Here is a 21587-nt window from a genome sequence, read left to right on the forward strand (position 1 = left end):
CCGCTGGCGGCGAGGCTACGCACTCGGCCAGCAAAGTGCGTTCCGTGAACGCACTTCGACTGGAGTACACTCTTCTGCGAGTGACACTCCACTTGCGACGTTTAGATTTGAAAAAGTGCACTTAAACTGAGTGACACTCCGTAAGTGCACTTAACTTGCCCGCTTGACAGGAGTATTAGGGGACGCTTTCAGTTTCGAGTAACGCGATATTTCGCGAACGTGGAACTATCTACGAAAGTGACCGCCCAAGAAGACCGCCCAAGGAAAGCTCAGTCTGCTCTTCAGATGACCATGATGAGTGAAATGAACGTTTCCGAATTGCAATTCCTTGAATAAAGGTACCATTTATTTTTCAGTTCATCCAGCGTTACATAAGCAGTTTTATTTTCTTTATTTCGCGTGACTGGAAAGTAGCCGCTCGCGTTACATTCAGGTAAATATTGTATTCCACATCCATTATCAGCCGGCTGCAGTGTGCTTTCGTGCCAGCCTGCATCTGCTTGGAATTTTTTTTTTTTTTTTTTCTCGGACTGGTACCAGAAAGGTGTCATATGAGGCGGGTGGGCGTAAAATTTGTTCATATAATCGAGGTATAATCTATTTTTATGGGGGTTTTGCCGGGACCAAACGAATTTGTCGTAAAATGCGTGTCGTCGGATGACTGGAGGACGTATAATCAAGGTTCCACTGTAATTATCTTCGGCACTCAACTGCGTTTCCCTACCTTTAGTATCCCACTTTTGTCACTCCAACAAACAGCCAGTTATTTGCTCTACGGGATCGAGTGACCTCCTACCGAACCCCATTTCTTCGTCCTTTTAATCTCAAGAGGAATATCAACTACCACTGTTTGCTCTCTAATCCACTCAGCCGTCTGGTTGCCGTCTCTTAATTTAATGCTACATCCACCATTTTCCATTCCACAGCTTGTAGCACAGTCCTTAGGCTTCTACTCAAACTTCTCTGTTATGGTACGTTTAGCCACATTGGTTACTACTGACAGAACACGCTGATTATTTCGTGTCTACTTGCCTTTAGGTACACATGCGTGCACTGGTAATGAACTGAACAAGCAATCCTGAGAATGGCCACAAGGGCTCTAAGCTGGGCTAGTTGCTTCACGTTCGTCATGGCAAAACAGTGCAGATGATGAGACGGGTGACAGATGACACAATTCACTGTTCGTTGTCTGTTTCACCTGTCCCGCCGTCTGCTTTGTTTTGCCATAATGATGACAGAGAATGTCTACAAGCATGCATACCTCCGTTGAGTCATCGGTTTCACCTTCCTCCTCGTCATCACTGGCTTCTCTCGGTGCCACTTCAAATCTGCAAGAAAAAAAATACGAGAGAAACTTGAAAATTCCAGAGATTGTCGCCATACCCAGGAACTACGATGTTACAGGTGACAGCTTGGCAAGTTTTCGCATCTGCCATCCTTTGCCACTGCTGGCATGCATTACTTGACCTAACAGCCCTGCCACTGAATGTGGCAACGTTCATGATCATTCAGAAAGTTCAATGTTCAAGCTTCAAACAATGAAAATTTCCCCCAAGCTTACATCACTCAAGTAGATGGAAATACGGCTCTCTGAAGAGAATAACCTCACAGTGGGGAGATGTTTTGGCATTTCAGGAAAACGCTGACTGGACATGTTAATTAGGCATGCCCCTTTTGGCCACTGTGGCTCAGCTAGTAACTGATACATGGTGCAAACAACCAGTTGACCCCTCAGCAAGACATTTGTGACATGCTCCAATTTGACAATTTTACAACGGCAGTGGACGGCTGCATTGACACTTTGGGGGTGACAAGGCTTAGGATTTTCGTAGCAGGAGTTACAATGACGGCTGCAACTTCAATACGGCAAATATACATGTGTTTCGGAAGGCGCTGTCTGTCTCTGTCTTTTTATGCGTGCCGAGAATTTAGGATGTGCATTTAAATTCAGAGTTGGCACAACAATATATGGTACGCTATGAATTCACAGTCCTTACCCAGGGTGCATTTCGAGCCATGCATCAAGCTGGCTCGCCAGTGGAGCATCTTTGCCTTCAATGACCTTGCCAGTTGCTGTCTCGATGACGTTGACCCTGAGGTCACTGTGCTGTGAGCTTTCATCCATCTGTGCAACAGGCAGAAAGAAGACAGTGTCTAACGTCACCATTTCAGTAGTCTACTTCTACGTGCCTAGTAGATGACGTTGCAAACCAAAAAAAAAAAAAAAAACTGCTGCAGGGACGTTCTTATAACTTCTAAAGGTTACTGCTGCAGACACATATCCCTACTTAAATAATTTCAGTGAGCCAGAGTAATTTTAGCATTGAAAGATGCAGCTAAATTGCATGAAAACCTTCACAAAATGCATTAGGTGAGAACAAAAAAAATGTGCCTGGTTAATAGAAAAACACTGAATATAGTTGAATTTCAAGAGCTGCTCCAATTCACTGGATGGCTTGGAGTAGTCTGTGATCCAATGTCCTCCATGCATATGACAACATTGGTCCACTAGTGTCTCGATGCGTTTTCCCAGTAATGGTATTGTCAAAGCCTTGATGCTAAAGGAGCATGTTTGTGTAATGCACAATCACGCTCTTACAACATCAGGATGCTAGGTTTTGGCAATGCCATTACTGGGAAAACACATGAACGAGGCATTAGCGGACAAATCTTATGTCCTTCAGGCTACTGCCGTATTTACTCGCATAATGAACGTCCTCGCGCAATGAATGCACCCCCTCAAATTTCCAATCAAAAGGAGAGTTTTTTTCTTTTCCTCGCATATATGATCGCACCCCGAACTTGCTCCTGAGAAGTAGGTAACACGTGGTACAATTTGGTGTCTGATACAGTGTGCAATGTGACGAAACGACAGCCAGATACGAGGCGTTTGCCGTGCTGTAGTGGTGGCTCCGACGCCTGAAGTGCGACAGGTGGCCGTTGAAAAAAACAAAGATCACTAAAAATTTTACCCCGCATAACGAAAAAAAGAAGTGCCATCATTATGCGAGTAAATACGGTATGTCCTACACCTACTAACAGACCGATCACTTCTTCCAGCTTTCTCCAGTTTGCCCTGTCCTGCTCAACGATTCATTGGTAATTGACTCCCTCCAATTCTATGATGGCTAATTTTCTCAATCTATCGCTCCATCTAATCCCCTGCCACTTTTGACTGCGTTTCTCTTCCCTTGGCTCTTGTTCACTTACAAAAATAGACGAGGTCTATTCCATGCATCGCAACACATTCTCAACTCCATTTCATGCTACCGATATCAGCTAAAATGTCAGCTAGCAACATTTGCTCCTTGACCCTTACTCTTTCTAATCCAAGATCTTCGTGTCTCTTAGTTCCATAGTCAGCTTTCCAGTCCGTCGCTTGTTGCATAGTTCATAGCACCCTTCCAAGTTCCCTTCACTACCCTACCAAGTTTCAGCCTAGTAGGACAGTCTGGCACAATGCATAAGTAAATATCCTTAATCAATTCAAGGAGAAGCTCTACAGTATCTAGCCTAGCCTTGAAAGGGTTGGTCTGTCGCAAAGATCCAAGGAAAGCATTTGCGAAACAGGAATGGCCGCAGCAAATCCTCACACTCACCGCATCCATCGCTGCGTCCGACGACCCCGGCGGGCCGCCTTCCCCACTGCCAGCCCCAGCGCCACTCCCGGCGCTCCCTTCCTGTTGCCCCTGCTGGCCCGGCTGCGGCTGCTTCTTCTTCTTTTTCTTCTTCTTCTCGCGCAGCTTCCGTCGCTGCTCGGCCTTGTGCTGGCGCACCATCTCGGTGAGGTTGTGAATGTACTCGTCCGTCTGCGAGAGCAGAAAGGCCAGCCGGCGGTCCTTCTTCTGGTCGATGAGCTTGCGGTATCCTTCCTCGTCCTCGGCCATGAGGCGCCGCATACGCTCCTTCTCGACACGCTCCTGCTCCTTCTTCTGCTCGCGCTCCGTGTTGGCGTGGTACGTGGCCACCGCCTTGTTCACCTTGGCCACCTTGGCCTGGACCCCGCGGTGGAACTCGCGGAAGTCCTTGCCGTGCTGCAGCACGGCCGCCAGGTACTCCTGGTGCTTCTGGCGGCGCTTGCGCTCCTGCTCCAGCTTCTGCTGCTTCTCGAGCTTCTCGGTGAGGCGGGCCTCGCGGAGGCTCTGCCGCTTGGTCCGCTTGTACAGCTTGGGGTTGAGCGAAGGTCTCGAGGGTGGTGTCCCGGCGCATGCACTGCACCACCTCGGCGCGCAGCTGCCGCTGGAAGTTGAGCAGCCGCAGGGCGCGCAGCTCGATCATGGCCTTGATGCGCAAGTCCTCGGGCAGGTTGGCAGGCAGCTTGGAGAGCTCCTCGATGCGATGGGCGATGCGGCTCGTCAGCCGGTTCTCCTTCTCCTTCAGGACCTCGATGGGGTCGATGCCCTGGGGCTTGGCCACGGGTGTGATGCGGTTTTGCTTCTGCTGCTGCATCTGCGCACAGGGGCACACTTAGCGTTGCAACCCACCGAGAGATGGGCTGAGAGCAAGTGCTCGCTCATCCACTACACACACACACGTGCACGTGTGGCCAAGCCCAAGAAATTGGTCAAATGGGGGCCCTGCTTTCACTGTTGCTATTCTAGGACCCTCGTCTGTGTACACATATTTCGTTAATTTTGTCGTGTGAATAAAATCTCATAACTCTCAAATGCAGACCCAGTCAATTTCGTTAACTTACCCAGCTACGTGACATTAAATAATGTGAGAAAGCAAGGAGTTCCAAGTGAAACCTAGAGTGCTATTTTGGATGCTGCCAAATTCCACCACATTGCTCAATTCTGCCAATTTGGGTTCTGAGCCAATCAGAGAGGGTGACGCCATCTTTGGAACCAATCGGAGCTGATAAGATGGGTTATCGGACAATACGGTGGAGCTTGGCAACGTCTGTTGAAACGCCTGTTTCAAGTATAGTGATAGCGTCGTCTGCTACACTGTGCGGTGCATAGAAGCCGACGAGAAAGAGGTTTGGGAGGAGTGCGCGTGGCACGCGGAATTCGATGCATGGACACAAAAAGAAATGAAACCCTAAAGACGAGCTGACGCATTGTCTTTTTGTCTCAAGGCTTGTCCGTCCCCGACGACGAAGCCTGCTCTTTCCTTCGAAAAGGCTCTTGCCTATAGCGTCCAGAGCAGCGCATCCTGAATGAAGCCTTGAATGAAGCCACCTGCTTAAGGTTTCCAATTCACAAGCTTGAAATTGTAGCGAGACAACAGCAATCACTTAGACTGAAATAGAAAGAAACGTGCCACAGAGCAGCCCCCTTCACTTCTGTGCCATCTATTATGCACACTTTTGTGCCCAGCTTTTTTCACAATTACTCTTCTTTTTTTTTATCCCTTTCTTTTCTCTCTTTATTCACATGCTGCCATTACTGCCGCCACTTGGTGCAAGATATGGTGAGAAATCAACAGAGCTGAAGCAAAATAACTGTAGCGAGAAACGGACCCTGCACTTCCCGCCCAGATGCAGATGCTGAAATCGAGCAGTGGACATCCTGAAATGATCACAGTGAAGGAGAGTGACTGTGGCAAACAATGCCATTAAAGTTCATGAAGGAATAGTGAGAAGATCATGTAATGACAGGACATGCTCAGACATGCACTGAATGAATTGAATTACGGGGTTTTACGTGTCAAAACCATGATCTGATTATGAGGCACGCCGTAGTGGGGGACTCGGGAATAATTTCGACCACCTGGGGTTCTTTAATGTGCACCTAAATCTAAGTACATGGGTGTTTTCGCATTTCGCCCCCGTCGAAATGCGGCCGCCGTGGCCAAGATTAGATCCCGCGACATCGTGCTTAGCACAGACATAGACTGATGTGAGAATCGAATAAGCAAGGAGGCAGTGAAAAGTGTAGTCAGTGGCATATGGAAGGACGAGGTTAGTCTAGGAAGGAGTGAGAGGCCGCTTCCAAGGATAGTTTCAAAGCCAAGGATCGGGTGACACATGGGACGAAAGTAGGACCCAGCTGACAAAAGATGAAAAAGACAGTCTACTCTAACAGTCCTAGACTCCATACAAACCTTTCTTGCTCTAACGTAGCATCAGCAAACTACTAAAACGTGTCACAGGATGTGGCGCAAGACAGTGTTTGAAGTTTGCGTGTCGTGTGCATGCCTGCTGGATGGCCTTTCTTTCGCGACCGTAGCAGCGCACCAGAACGACGATAAGATGCACTGAATGGTCTGACAAAGAACTTATCTCAAGCCTATCTCGTGTTTGACATAAAGATAAGCTAAGATCCTTCTCCTCAAGCACCCAGCTGTGGGGTGTGAGGCTGAATGCAAAATGAAGGGCCCTCAAGGGTTTTGCGAAAGCAAAAATGTGCTCTTCGTTGTAACGAAGGGGTCCGCTGAATGTTTCTACACATTGTGTCCATGAATCACTTCAGCTGCTGCTGCAATGAAGTATAAATGTGTCATCACTAAGTTAACAACCATGCTTTTGTTACGGATACCATTACTAGCACTAATACCCAAGGTGCAACTGGAGTAGCAGGGAAAGGGGGGAAGTCATGTCTTTTCTTGTTGTTGCTAACAAGAGCAGGTGCACGGCCATTTTATCAGCTCCGCCTGGTTTCAGGACTAGCGTGGAATATGCAATCGGCTATGCCACACGACAGGGGTTTGTCACTGTGTTGAGACTGTAGCTACTGAATTCAAAATCAGCATACCAAGTGTCATATTCAATTATGATTATCCTGGAACAAACAGGCTATGGAAGAATCAAACAAAATGGAGCTGTCTCCATACGACTGCTTTCAAGTCTTTAATATAAATGTATACCAAGATCATGAAATCCAATAAAGTAAAATTAAATTTTTTTTTTACTAATTACGAATCTGTTGGCTTCTAATTGTTCCGGAAAATCAGGTCTGCCAATGTGCATCATACTATGCTTGCAAACAGCATTTATGCAGGTAGCATGGCATTTTGATTAGGGACGTGCAAATGTTAGGAAATTCTGAATACCATACCGAACAGCCCAGACAACCAACAGCACTATGGGAAGACGACAGCACACTGCATCCCTATGCAAACGTAGCCCCCGCCCGCCATGCATCAATTTGGTTCCTCCATGTAGTGCCCCATGTTCCCCTTATGGCATTTTACATTTAACACAGAGAAATGGGCAGTCCATTACAGTGACACATGCTCGAGTGGGTGCTGGGAACTGTACCGATCCCGTGAGGAACAAGTGATCAACGATGGGCGCTGCGACGATTGCCTGCACGCACCGCAATATGCTAAAAGGCACTCTTCAAGCAAACCTGTATGAGTGCATCATTAGTTGTTATAATCGTGACATTTCTTTTCTTCTTTAAATCAAATGAAGGTGCCCTCCCCCACCATCACACCCTGTGATGGCAATATTAATGCAAAAACAGTATTTCGACAACAGCGAGTAGGTCGCATGTTTCACACCTAAGAGAAACAACTGAAGGGACCTGCCACATGTTCTGTGCTGCAAAAGCCCAGCATGCACGTGATGCAAAATGCATGAAAATAAAAAAAGGGCGCCGTGTTCATGAAATTATTCTGGTGGTCTAGACCGTAGAGAACGGAACACCACAAATTTGGTTTGCTGGCACACATACCTACCGCAAAAAAAAAAAAAAAAAATTCTGGCAACTTTTTCCAGCAATAGGGCTTGGGAAACAATAGGGTTTGAGCAAGCAAGCAATAGGGTTTGAGCGCTCAACCGTGTCTCTTCTGGTGTCGACTGTTTGGCGCTTTAGTACTTCAGTAACATGCACCAACTAGCCAAACAAAAAGTTCTGCTAGAATACCAGGCAGAAAGCTGGATGTGGGCTTCACTGCAAGCCACCTATGGCTTTGTTTGGAATTTGTACAGACAGCTCTCGTCATATGTGAACCACAGGTGCACATTTCATTTGCTTTACATCACGTGAGTGACACTTGCATTGGTCTGTCTCCTCTGACCATGCTTTCAAAAGAAGGCCAGTCGCTTGCCAAACTTCTCTCATCCTGCGTTCCTGCTCTAAACCAACAAATGACACTTGCTGCCCGTCATTCAGTGTTGGCTGAAGCGATTTATCCAGAAACTTCATACTCAATACCAAAACTCAGCAAGAAAAAAAATTTTCTGGTAAATTGCCTGTAGGCATCACTCATCAATAAAGGGTCAAATGCTAGGGAGGCTCTTGCCTTGCTTATCTGTGAGGGCTACCTGCACTTCAGAGATCATCTCTGGATGGCAAATGCACCGAGTGACAACTAGCACAGGTTCACGAGACTGCGTAACGTAATCAATATCCCAAATCAACTAGGGTCAAATGAACAGGCGGTTACTGCACTGGCTACCTGGCTACTTTTTTTTACAGTCGAAAAAAATTACCACATTGTTAAAAAAAATTTTTCCATTATCATATTATTATTTAATTGTCGAGTCACATTATAAAATTTTGATATTCGCATAACCATAGTATTTACTGAAACTACATCTATTTGAACTTCGATGACACTGTATTTAAATGGTGGATTGAGGCCCATTAGATGAAGTCGGTAAGGGAGGTTAGGGCTCAAGTATGGCACTTTAGCAAAATGACATGGCACACTGCTCCTTGTTATCTGGCATTTGTAGGCTCCCCCCTTTGTCATCTCACCCAACAAAGAATCTTTCATTTAACTCAGTTCTATGAGTGAACACAATGGAACGATGTCTCTTTGTCAAGTTCCATTCAGACGTATTCACGTGGCATTCTTATTCGCCACAATGGCACGAGCACAGACTCTCGCGAGAAACGCTGGCTGAAGTGCCGCACTCATCACCTGCATCATGGCCGGCATAGAGGACGGCGGTCCTGTTCCGGGACTTCCCCTCGCACTCTGCGGTGGCGCTTGGCAACCGGGCCGGGGGCCTTGCTGCAGGGGCACCCCGCCCCCGGGTGGCCCTGCCCCAGCCCCCTGGGGTGGAGGCGTCGGAGCTCCGCCCCCCTGGGACCCCATCATGGGGTGGGGGGGCTGGCCGTGCGGAGGAGGGGGCGGCACCCCCGGTGGCACTGCGGCCACAGAAGTCGGTGCCACGGGCCCGTACTGAGGACCCAGGGCGGCTGGGCCTCCAGCACCGGCGCCCTGGCTGCTGGGCCCGTACTGCTGCGGGGGGCCTCCCGCCCCCATGGGTGGTGCCGGCTGGGGGGACGGCCTCATGGAAGGCGATGGAGCTCCTGTACAGAACGTTTCCGAAAAACTGGTGGTCAAAAGGGTCAGTTTCTCATGCAGCGAGAAACAGTGTTGAAGCTGTACAATCAACTGATTTCTCCAGTGAAGAGCTTCACACGTGGGCCTGTACCCTCATTAGGGCTTCATTTTTCATTCATTCATTCTTTCAGGCAATACATGAAATTGCCTCCCGAGACACACAAACAAAAAAAAGGAGTTCCTATGCTCTAGCTCTTTGCAAGAGCAGATGCCAGTAGCTCATAAGAATAGACATATGGGTGTATATTCTTGCACAAGGGCCACACCCCTAAATTTGGGCCGAAAGATTTCAGAAAAAGATTCTCCACGATAGCAGCACATCCTTTCAGCAAGCACACACCTCGTCAGCTGTAGCCGCGCAGCACTATCCCTGCGTGGTATTGCATGCAGATGGTGCCGACATATAGGACAGCTGAAATAAGAATTACCTAACATTTTAAATGGCGGCTACTCCATATCTTTGCTCTAGGAAAATAGGATTTTTACGTGGTCTGAAATTTTGCAGCAGCTGGCCTTTGACCCTTCCCGTACCGTGGTACAGTAGAACCCCGCTGTTACGTTCCCGGATGCTGCATTTTCCCGGCTGTTAAGTCGTTTTCGGCCGGTCCCGGCACAGCTCCCATAGAACCCAATGCATTGGTAACCCCGCTGTTGCGTCGCAACTGTGGGACCGGCCCGCATCATAAGTTGCGAACCGCCACCCCGCGCCAGTCCGAGCGGCCATTTTGACTTTTCGTGTCGCTTGGCTTGGTGGCTTGACGATGGCATTGGCCGCCCAAAGTGCCGGGGGCGACACCTATGACGTGTTTTCGGTTTCTGCCAGCAAAAGTATGGCCTTTGACATCCGTATTTGCTATCTAAAGATGGTGTCTATGACACATTGTGGCCCTAAAATTAGTTTTGGCACATAGCTGTTCCGTATATAAAGTCCAAAAGCGATAACGCCGTCGCCGTGCGCCGTTTGCCGTATGTGTGAGTGAAAGCGTGTGAGGGGAGCTGACGAACGCGCATAAATTTCGCGCACAGCAGAGTCCGCTGCATTGTGAACAAGGAACCTGTACAGGCTCCGAAACGTCAAAACACTTTTTTGACTTGGTCAGTGACCGTAATTTTCATTAACCCAAATTTCGCGCACGCAAGAAAGAAAAGCAGGAAGGGAGCGCGCCTTCTTTCGTTGCGCTTGAGGCACCAGCGAGGGGGAGGGAGGGATAGCGAGCGGCGTTGTGCTCTAGCAACAACTGTGTACTGCACGGCAGCGCGCGGGCTGTATCTTGAAAGCGATCTGTGTTGGGGGCAAAGTCAAGGCAGTGTAGGTGCGTCGGTGGCTCGTAGCTTTGTGCATGCTGTGTGTTCTCGGCACTCAGTTTGCGTTGAAGCGACAGACAACAGCACGAAGGTCACTTCGCTCGCTGCTGCAGCAACGCTTCCTCACGCCAGCGTTTGTTTGAAACGCGTGTCCGTGCTCATCGAGTGTGATGTGTTCCTGTTTGCTTGTGGGCGTTGACACCATGCTTGTTTTGTTAATATAGTTACAGTATAGACCGCTTATAACGTAACCACTTATAGTGCAGTACTGGATATAATACAGTCTTTTCAGACTCCCGTTAATTTTGCCATAAAACTCTATGTATACGTGTATCGCTTACAGTACAGTTGCGGGACACGAAATACCGGTTACAGTGAGGCTGCCTGGAAGTTCGGCAGTCAACCTAGACGGCAAACGCTCCCCTCAAGCCACAAATACCGTATTTACTCGAATCTAAGGTGCGATGCAGAACAGTTTCAGTGGACCAAAGCAGGACGCAATCTGCGACGATCCACTTCGGCGATACGATCGCCTTAGCCCTATCTTGAAAGCAATCTGCGACGGGAAAAGTCCGCCGCGCACCGTGTTTTCGCCGCTTATAGGTCGAGTTGAAGCGAGAGGCATGATAGCACGAAGGTCAACTCGCTCACCGCGCTTCGTCACTCGAGCGTTTTGACAGTTCATTTCCACAGTCAACGAGCGAGATGTGTTCATGTCTGCTTGTGTGCGCGTGACACCGTGCTTGTTAATTTATTTAGTAAGTGAATACGGAACCTAGAGCACGGTGATAGAGACGGCAGAAATGCGCCTCGAGTGTCCATTATCGCAATAAAAAAGTTGTTTTGGTTATAGTGCGGTACCGCTTATAGTGCGGATATTCGAGACTCCGGCGACTTACGTTATAAGCGGTCTACACTCTAATAGGCGAATGTTTACAAGTTTATATGGACGATAAAACTATTATCCTTACATTGTATAACTGTCTACTAATTTGCTATTGCAATCGATGCTTTGGCTTTTGGACGAAACAACTTTTTTTTCACACGTAAGAATTAAAATAATAGTGTGTGCAGTTCAACACTACTCTCATTTCTCAATTTTTCTTATTTCTCGGCTCTTGCGTTTCCCAGCTCTTACTCTTTTTTTTTCTTTTACGGTCCTGTGAAAAACGTATCAGCAGGGTTCTACTGTATTATCCTGAATTTTGACCATAAAAGGACAAATTTTTTAAATACAGGAACTTTAACAAAAGACAATGTAGACAAAATTATAACTCTTTATCTACACAAAATCTCAACAATTTACAGCAAAAGTGAAGCTTAAAAGCCCTATCCAGGCAAACTAGAAAAGCTCCAGAGACATCCAGAAACATACCTCTCCAGAAACATCGTAACGCTTGTTTCGTGCAAAGAAAATACTTAGTTCACGAGAAAATTGCATCTGAAGGGTCCAAATACCTCTATGGAAATTCAAATCTCCTGCCACACCAACCGGCGGGTGGTGACCATTACATACGCCATCACCGCCCTTACCTGCCGCTGGCGAGTAAAACTGCGCCCGACAGACGGCAGTACAGATTTTTTTGCACAAAACGCAAGCGGTGGCCATAGAGAAACCGAGCCAAGTAAGAGCGGTGGATTCGCAGCTGCAGCTGCTTTTGGTCAAATGGCATAGACCATTCAGGCATCCCAAGACATCCCACGGAAGTGGAATTCTCTGCTACTTGCAGTTTGTGCGAGTTTCGCAAGCCAGCAAAACCAGCACAGCACTACATGCTAACGAAACAGCTGAAATGTGAAAGCGAGGGCAGTGCAGAGTTGAGCTAAAACGAAACCTTTTGACCGCCCGCGTGACTGTCCGAGTTCTTTGTTCTAAAAACGAAACAGAATTGGACAAGTAGCGTTTTCTTTAGTCTTATAAGCCAATACAATCATGTTTTTATAATGAGGAGTTGAGTACTAGTAACAGAATTTAAGTGAGCAGTGCGTTTGTCATCGGACAAGTACTTGAATGTCCCAAGGGAATCTCTGTCCTACATGTCCTGCATTTACCTCAATTCCTCGATTACTAAGGCTCTGTTCGCGATAACATTGACGCCTTAGGGATTCTCCCGCACTAATTTACCACTTTCGCCTGACTTAACATTTGCCTTTAGTGTCCCTTTCACACAACTCCAACCGCACCAGAGAGACCGCACACAATGGCTGAACTCACCTGGTGGCCTGTGCATGTACGGCGGTCCCGGCTGAGGCGAGCCCTGCGGGGTGCCCTGCGAGGAGCCCGTGCCCTGGGCGGCCATGCTGATGTGGTCTGGCACGGGTTGGTTGCGTGCCAGAAGCTTGTACGCCATGATCTGGGCCCGCAACTGCGTCAACTGTGGGGGACTCAGCAGCGACGGTTTCGAGCCGCCGCCAGCCGAACTGCTGCCTCCCTCGGCACCTGGAGGTGCACTGCCTGCGGACCCGTTGGAAGGCGGACCCCCGCTGCCAGGTCCTCCTCCGCTGTTGTAACCTGCTGGTGAGCAGAACAACAAAGCAGATTAAATCATGTCTCGTCGCCAGTGCAGACCTCTCCCAAAACTGCAGGCACTCCTTGCGACCACACTTCGCTTGCAGATTCTCGTTTTACAGTCAGCCGTAAGCGGTCAGCCGTATAGTATCTTTGACAATTTTAAAACTATTTGTATGTAATCTACTTCAAGGTGCACTACCCTGTTTGAGACCAGAAGTTGTGCACAATCGCATAAGTTTGCATCAGAAAAGCTACGCGGTGTTTTGGGGCGTCATTTCAGCATGCTTCGGTTGGCTTACGAACTACCTCCAGGCTATTCTTGCAAATGCAGTGAGCTGGACGTCTGATTCAAAAGAGTCATTGTGGTTCCTTTCATAAACCTGTCAGCAGGATTTGTCATGTGCAAGTGAAAGGGTGAATCAGTTGGTAACTGCATTTCTGGACAAATATAAAGCAGCTACAGCCTATCGAAAAAAAGTAAGGTCAGCCAGCCATGGTCGGGTAACTGACCTTTACTTTATTGTGATGAGCTGTACAAATATGGTGTCTGATCAAGAAACGTCCTTAACCTCTTAACTCTTTTACTATTTTGACCAAAAGTGACTTTATCTTGCTACTTTATTTGATGGATTATGTCGAAAACCCTTTTAAAGCTTTTTCAACAAATCTGCTTCATGTTTTAAGTGTGAAAACCTCGTTTTACTTCTTCACTATGCAATATACAGGGTGTTTCATTTTAGCTGCACCAAATTTTTAAAAATTGCCTCTGGCAGATAGCACAATTATAATCCTTGATCTGAACTACTCGGCGAGGCCGCCATTACTTCCATGAGAAAACGAAATGCCGAATTGAATAATTAACTTAATTACGCTATTAACCTTTTAATTATTTATTTTACGGCACATCTTTCAATCTACGAATTATAGCCGCTGAGTTCGTAAGGCGATACACTTGGAACGAATTCTCAGGACTGAACCAGTTTCGAGATAATTTTCAAAGTGTCCGACGAAATGCATCGGCGTTCCAGTAACTTTATGCTCCAATGCATAAAACACTGTTTTACTCAAAAAGTTAACTGGAACGCCCATGCATTTCGTCGGACACTTTTAAAATTGATATCTCGAAACTGGTTCAGTCCTGAGAATTCGTTCCAAGTGCCTTGCGAACTCAGTGGCTATAATTCGTAGATTGAAAGATGTGCCATAAAATAATTAATTAAAAAGTTAATTCGTGTAATTATGTTAATTATTCAAAGAGCAAAATAACCATGGATTTCAAACGCTGGCACTGCGGCCATCTGTGTAGAAGAAAAAACTAAGCAGACATGCTGAGTTCGTCCAAATCACTTTGAAAACAGGACCATCGCCGCTGCAAGCTGAGCATATATAAAAACATAAGCGTCATTTTCTTCTTCAATAAAATCACGACTACTTAAAGGGTTGACCTAGCATCCCGAAATAGCGGGCAGCATTGCCACGAAACACTGGCACCAGATGGCACGACAATCAAGAGCTGTGAGCCACTAACTCTGCGAGGCTGGGTCAGGAGGCTCTGAAGCAACCGGTGGATGGTGCGGGTGTGGTCCCGGCTGGTGAGGAGGGGCTGTGCCGGCAGCTGCTCCTCCTCCCTGCTGCGGAGGAGGGTACGGCTGTTGCTGGTAGGGGCCACCACCAGCTCCGTAGCCTCCCGTCTGCTGTGGACCCATGCCGTAGCCGTGCGGACCCGGACCTAACGGACAAAGAAGAGGCTGGCTATGACGTGAAAATTGCCCTGCCCCAATGTCGTGCAAGCAACGTGCACTTCGAACCATGGTTATGCTAACCCTCACATTGACATTCCCGAGATAAGTCAGTACTGATCACGGGAAACGCACGGCTTTTTTTAGCTGTAGTATTTGCCTTGAACTTGTGGGGAGTCACCCACTACGGCGTGCCTCATAATCAGACGGTGATTTTGCTATGTAAAACCGCATAATTTAATTTTTAATTTATTAAATACGGGCTTACATTGCAATGCTTATTGATCTTTTGAGGGTCCCTCACCATCTGCCTGACACTGGATAGCAGTGGCAAAGATCACGAGAAGTCTGTTTCTTCGACAGTGGACATGCAACTCTTATGTTACACAGCAGGTAAGGATTTTGAAGGAAGTGTACTGTTGGCTGTAGCTTGGAAACAGTGCTAACTGTAGAGCCCACTGTGAGTATTTTAATCAAAAGCGTGCAAAGTTCACTGGTACCACTATGGACTGTAGTTACCGCAGTACCCTTTTTCAACACCTCCACTCTTTCGTGGTTGTGCATAGAAAATCAGCCTATGACAGTTCAACTAAAGCAGCAAGCTCTGCCACTAACCCCGCTCTTTTTATTTAAATAAGTGCATGTAAGGAGATGCACACTGCTGTGCTCCAACGAGTGATAATAAATCAGAACAATTTGCAAAGGATAAAGTCATAGCGATATAGAAAAAGCACTTACAAAACAGTTCTCGTCAACATTTCACGAGCCGTGACGCAGCTGCTACAGCACTATGACACAAATTCAATGCAGCCCGTGTGCAATGCAGCAGCTGTTGAAAAAGCTTGTGCGAAATTGCAGTCTATGTTAAACAAGAAACAATGGCTTTCTACTCCAAAAAAAATTTCCGGGGTTCTCGCAACAAATTTAAGGTATTAATATTACTGGCCCCCTCGAAATGTTAACCATCAAAAGGTCTTGCCTGGCCCCATGTGCTGTGGTGGTGGGGGACCCTGAGGTGGTGGAGGTCCGTAACCATGGTGCGGTGGTGGTGGTCCATCATGGGGAGACGGTCCTCCCATAGGCCCCGCCCCCTGGGGTGGGACAGGTGGCGGTCCCATGATGGGGCTGGGGACCCCCGAGCTGCCGCCACTGCCTCCAGCAGCGCCTCCAGGTGGCTTTCCCCCTCGGCTGCCCCCCATGCCCAGCATCTGGGGGTAACGGGGATCGTCTGGAGCCATGCCCTTCTCCGATTCCATGTTGTTGATGGCCTGTAATCATTGGTGCAGAAAGTGGGGAGGGAGAGGGGGAAAGGGAAGAGAAGATTGGTAATGTAATGACAAGTGGCACAGTCGTTAGGTTGAGTTTACTAGAACCCCACCTGCATCCGATACAAGAACAGATGTGGCAGACTGAGAATTTGAGGAAGGGTTGTTTTGAAGCGACAGCTTTAAGGGCCCCATTATGCAGTGAGCACGGCGTCAACAGCGTTGAGCGTGAGCGAAAACTCGCTAGCAATCCCAGCACGGCGCGTTCCCCGTGCTTTCTACCAATCATGGCGCGTCGACAGCTCGCCAGGCGGGGAAAAGAAAAAAGAAAGATACAGAACACTCGCCTTCGTGCGTAGCGTTTGCCGCCAGCGTTTCCCGGTAAACATTACGGCTACATAAGCTGCAGTTGCCGGGAAGCGTGAGAAGCAGTCACAGATCTTTGAATGCTATCGCATTCTACTCTTATATGCGAAGCTTCAGCATCTCCCAAGTTTTTACTCAAATTTCGTGTTGAGAACACATTTTTTGCAGCGGATCATACAGTAACATTGTTGGCATATTTGCTTGCCTGTTTTGTCTGGAAAAAAAAATGAAAAATCACCATAGTGTGCAACCCTCGCCCTCACAGAAGCAAGTTGCCACAGACCTGGGCCGGTTTCATCACCTGCTGGCGATGGAATTAAATGCCCTGACAAACCAGGCAAGTAGTGATGGTAAGTGTGCCATTGAATGATGATGAATATAAGCAATTATGTTGCAACGTCCAAGCGAGAACAAAGCGGCATTACAAAGTAAATATTTTAATGCAAAAACATGGATAGTTGGGCGAGTTGGTACAACAGTAACATATTCTTGGTTTAAGCGCGAGAAACACGGACGGTGGCAGAAGACAGGACAAGCGCTAACTCACAACTAAATCTTTATTGGAAAGAACAACATATACGGCCGGCAGAGTACCGTTATTCGCCTACTCTGTCCCCTTTAGCACACTGTGACACAGGCATTGGTTATCACATTCTACTCAAGTGCGGCAAAGCTTATATTGGACAGAGCGGCAGGTGCCTCAATATTAGACTAAACGAACATCAGCATCCACTTAACAATCCCAATGCTTCTCATCTAGCCTCGCATTGTTTTACGTGCGGCTGTAAACCATTGTTTGACGATACAGAAGACCTTTCTAGACAAAAATGCCAAACTACACTCGAAATAATCGAGGCATTTCACATAAAAAGACTAGGAAAAACTTGTGTTAGCCAGGCATCATTATCATTGTCAGACAGTGAATTTGAATATCTGCTCAGCACGTGCGTCAGTGCGAAGTAGTGCTTTTTCGTGTTTGAATTTTTGTGGCTTTACCTTTTCCTGATTTGTTTTATCTGGCAACTGTTATCCTTTAGACCATGTGATGTTTCTATGCTACAGATTTTGCAATCACCATTATATGATGTTCTTTCCAATAAAAATATTTTACATAGAACAAGGCGGAGCACAGAACCAAGGTTCAGCTGAAAAAAAAAAAATGAAGAAAAAGAAAAAAGAAAACCTTTTCTGTGCCAACTTTTCGTTAGAAAACCACGAAAATCCCCCCCCCCCCCCCCCTTTTTTTTTCGTGACTGATTCTTTACCTATACATGACCCATAGTGCCGTTAAGGCATTATTGCAGGGGGGGGGGGGGGGCAATTCGCAACAGAACACATCAACATTCTTGCGGTACACCACATTGGCAGCTAGTGATTTCCAATGACAATGGTTCATGGGGAAAAAAAAAAGGAAAGAAAGATTATAAAGAGACCCACTCTGGAAACATACAGCCTAACCATAAATGGACGGCCCTTGCCCTAGGAAACATAATGTGGGGGCTTCAGCCAGTCTGATGATTCATTGTTACAGGGTGACAGATTCACTGTGAACCACTTTCATTTGCTTGTTATTTTCGTTTATTATTTTCTCACGTTTTTGAGTTGCAGATAGGCAAGGCAACAGAAACTGTCTATGTGAAAAGCGATATTTCTTGGAACAGAAGCCAAGCCTGCTTTTCTTATCTTCCATGCGACCCGCAATTGCTAGTCCAGTATGGAAATAAAATCACAGAGGCGCCGGTGGCAAAACGTTTTTGTCAAGTCGTGTCCAAGCGAGAGGGGTTGCCAGAAGCTCTAAATCTTCCTCGAAAGCTTCAGCACTACTAAGTTGAAGCTCCGAACACGACTCACAAGAGTCCTCCAGGTCTAATTGTTTACTTGAGGTGACAACACCACCACGATTTCGGCACTGAAAATGTGGCCGTTGTCACTACAGCTGCCTCACTCTATGCCACCATTTATTCAACCGAGGAGAGACAGATATGCACTTCCTTTCTGCCAACTGCGTTCTTGGAAAATTCTGGGAAGCTCGTGCCATTTAATAGCACAGCATTTACACCAAAACGATGAAATTAGTGCCACTCGTCTGTAGCACCCAGTAGGCGACAGTACGTCCACTGGACAAGTGAGACTCATCACTGGCACATTTTGGAGGAAACACCTAGACGAGTGCACTTCGTCCTCGGCCCGGAAAGGATTAGGGAAGCCTTTCTTGGCTGCATTTTATTGCACCTTGTGTTGTTTACTAAACATGAAGGAACAGAGATCAGTGAACCTCCACAACCATGCAAATTCTCACTTGTCGCTATGCTACATCTTGCTTATACCTTTACAACTTCGCAAGCTAATGGGCTATAGCATAATGCATTGGCCAATTTTGGCAACACAAAACTACAGAGAGCGAGAGCTGTCTGTGCAATTTGGTTCAGCCAAAGTGAATGGCCTCAGCAACCGTCGTGTCATCGAAGGCTGCAGAGCAACAGATCCTTATGTTCGAATTAGGTTTCAACCAGTCAAGTGTTGTTGACTCGGCCAGTTTGAGCTGCGGCTGTGCGGTAGCATGAGCAGTATCATTGGTCAGGCAATGTGTTGACCTATATGCATGACAAAACTCTCGATTAAATGCGTCACAGACGTTTACGTTACCAGAACGGCAACATTCGCAGTGTCAGTGGACCCTCTGTTGGTCATTTTTCCAGGTATTACGTTCGACGTGCTTGAAGAAAGCAACACAGTATACATTATTATGTCATTATTGAATCAGCCACAGAGAAACACCTGGTATTGCGACACAAGGGCTACCGAGTCCACAATTCAAACTGTGTCTACGCACTCCTAGAAAACTAGTTAAAGCACGCGATGGCATTGAACGTCGCGTTGGGCGACTTTCGCTTGGAGGAAGCGGTATACCCCTCAACATCTGCGCTATACATTCGGCGTTCTCGACTAGCCTTCTAAGCGACACGTAACTGCTCCGAGCACAAACTGTAACCGTACGCGTGTTTAACACCTGCTTATACCTGCAACAAGCGCTTAACCGGGCCAGTCGGACCCTCTAGCAACCGACATGGCTGCCAAAGTGAGGCTAGCCCCGGGACACGCTTGGCAACACAAGCTTGTTCACTGGTAGAAAGGAGACAGGGCTTACCCTTTGCAGCATGTGAATGTTATCGGAAGGGTATCCCTGTTGCATGTGACCGTCATTCGGGTGCGGGCCGCCCTGCTGAGGAGGCGGGCCGCCTTGGGACTGCGGCCCAGGCGAAGCGGACATCATCTCCTCGCCCGACGCCATGGGCGACGCTGGGAGCCGCCGCTCCACCTGACAACGAAACAAAAAATTCCCCGTTCGAGACACCGATCGACACAGAACAGCATTAAACGAACAAGTCGCCACAGGCGCAAAACTAACAATCACGCTCACGATGCCCAGTGGGAAACCGCCAGCGCAAAACGAACCGAGCTGCTGGCCTTGCTCCGAAGGCGTCGACGGTTTCGACAACGGCCAGCGCTACCGCACGACTTTTTACCTAGCGCACGTAGGACAACTTTCTGAGCGAAGTGACGAAGGTAACGGCACGCAACGATAATAGTTATCCGCCGATTCATTCATTAAATTGATCGTTGTTCTCGCTAAGAGCAAACAACGAGCGCATACCCTCCTCTCTCCGCGGGGGTGCTCGCTGACCCAACAACGCGACAGAAGTCGACAGAAAGCTCCCGGAAAGACTAAAATCCGCGCTCAGAAAGGCCGGAATTTTTGGTTTACCTGTCAAGCGGTGCGACGGCTTTCCAAAGTTCCAGTTGACGGGTTCGGGGAATAGAGAACCGCCGCTACACGCACTCGAAGCCGACAATGGCGTACTCGTGATGCAGCCCCGGTACCGCGGAAAGAAACAAGGAAAAAAAAAAAAAAGATAATTGATTTGAGCTAACTAGACGTTTGGTGAGGCTACTAAGGAGGTGTCATAATACACTGCAGAGACGCGCACGAACGAGAAATCGCAAGGAATATTTATTAGGCAGCCACATTCGTAAGCAAAGAAAGTTCCAGCAACTTCGTACGAAACTGTCTGTTTTCTCATCGGCACAGCCAGGTGATTCTGCGCGGAGGAAATTTCCCCAACAAAAACAACAAACGAAGAGCGGCGATATGCACGGCATGATGGAAATGCGCGCCGCTGTTTGCAGGAAAAACAAAGGTCGCACAAATCATTCAGACCTAGCAGGGAGCTAGCGCAGAGCGAACATGTCCACCGAAGTCTCCACGAAGACTCTGAACATACTCATCGGCTGCACGGGTAGCGTTGCATCCGTCAAGATACCCGTGCTGGTCCAACAACTGCTGCACCAGAGGTTCCAGGGGTACGTCGCCGTAGACCTGAAGGTAGTAGCCACCACCCGAGCGCTTCACTTCTTCGATCGTTTAATGATTCCACGTTCGGTACCGCTGCTCGTCGACGAAGACGAGTGGACCACTTGGCGGAAGATGTCCGACCCGGTGCTTCACATAGAGCTCAGGCGCTGGGCCGACGTGATGGTGATCGCCCCGCTGGACGCCAACACCATGGGCAAGATTGTGAACGGATTGTGCGACAATCTGCTCACCTGCGTCGTCAGGGCCTGGGACATGCAGAAGCCTCTGCTCTTTTGTCCGGCCATGAATACTCACATGTGGTGCCACCCGATTACGCTGAAGCACGTCACGGCCCTGAAGGACCTCGGCTTCACCGAGGTGCCGTGCATCGAGAAGAGGCTCGCTTGCGGGGACCGCGGCTACGGAGCCATGGCCGAGGTGCCCACGATAGTGAGCTACGTCGTCGCAGCCGCACTGGAGAAGGCACAGAAGTAATTATCGCCCGCCCCCAACTACTCGAGAACAGCTGCAGCCGCGACACTTCCTTTTTTTTTTTTTCCCCTTGAACCCAAATATGTTAAGTTTGAATGACTGCCATTGTTACTTTGTTTGGAAGTGCAGGCACCAAACTGTTATCGTATTGAACACAGCACTCAAGCACGTATTTCTCAAATTGTGATATTGCAGGCAGTGTGGCTACGAAGTGACACTGCGGGTTATTGCTTTTTTCACCTGCGTGATGCACATGTGCAGTGAAAATAAACAGCTTGCACACCATTGCCAGTGTCTGCGATGCTTGT

General features: G+C 47.9%; 2 protein-coding genes across 2 annotated transcripts in view; one reads left to right on the plus strand and one right to left on the minus strand.

The window, feature by feature from the left end:
* LOC119433911 (transcription activator BRG1-like) overlaps nt 1-20334 on the minus strand; it is a 60028-nt gene extending 39694 nt beyond the window's left edge. The window contains 10 exon segments of the mRNA XM_049658624.1: nt 1262-1328; nt 1998-2125; nt 3600-4181; nt 4183-4449; nt 8818-9212; nt 12767-13066; nt 14592-14792; nt 15782-16070; nt 19582-19752; nt 20200-20334. Of these exon segments, the coding sequence (XP_049514581.1) occupies nt 1262-1328; nt 1998-2125; nt 3600-4181; nt 4183-4449; nt 8818-9212; nt 12767-13066; nt 14592-14792; nt 15782-16070; nt 19582-19725 (2373 nt within the window). The 5' untranslated portion in view covers nt 19726-19752; nt 20200-20334.
* A 125-nt stretch (nt 20335-20459) lies between these two features.
* On the plus strand, nt 20460-21566 carry LOC119433913 (phosphopantothenoylcysteine decarboxylase). The gene has a single exon (XM_037701197.2). It carries the CDS (start codon nt 20680-20682, stop codon nt 21280-21282), a length of 603 nt encoding a protein of 200 aa, XP_037557125.1. The 5' UTR covers nt 20460-20679; the 3' UTR covers nt 21283-21566.
* The last annotated feature ends 21 nt before the right edge of the window (nt 21567-21587 follow it).

Source organism: Dermacentor silvarum, chromosome 11 (assembly GCF_013339745.2).
Source record: "Dermacentor silvarum isolate Dsil-2018 chromosome 11, BIME_Dsil_1.4, whole genome shotgun sequence".
NCBI lineage: Eukaryota > Metazoa > Arthropoda > Arachnida > Ixodida > Ixodidae > Dermacentor > Dermacentor silvarum.

What these genes read in the sequence shown, in the direction of transcription:
- LOC119433913 (XM_037701197.2), top strand. Translation starts at nt 20,680, where the DNA reads ATGTCCACCGAAGTCTCCACGAAGACTCTGAACATACTCATCGGCTGC.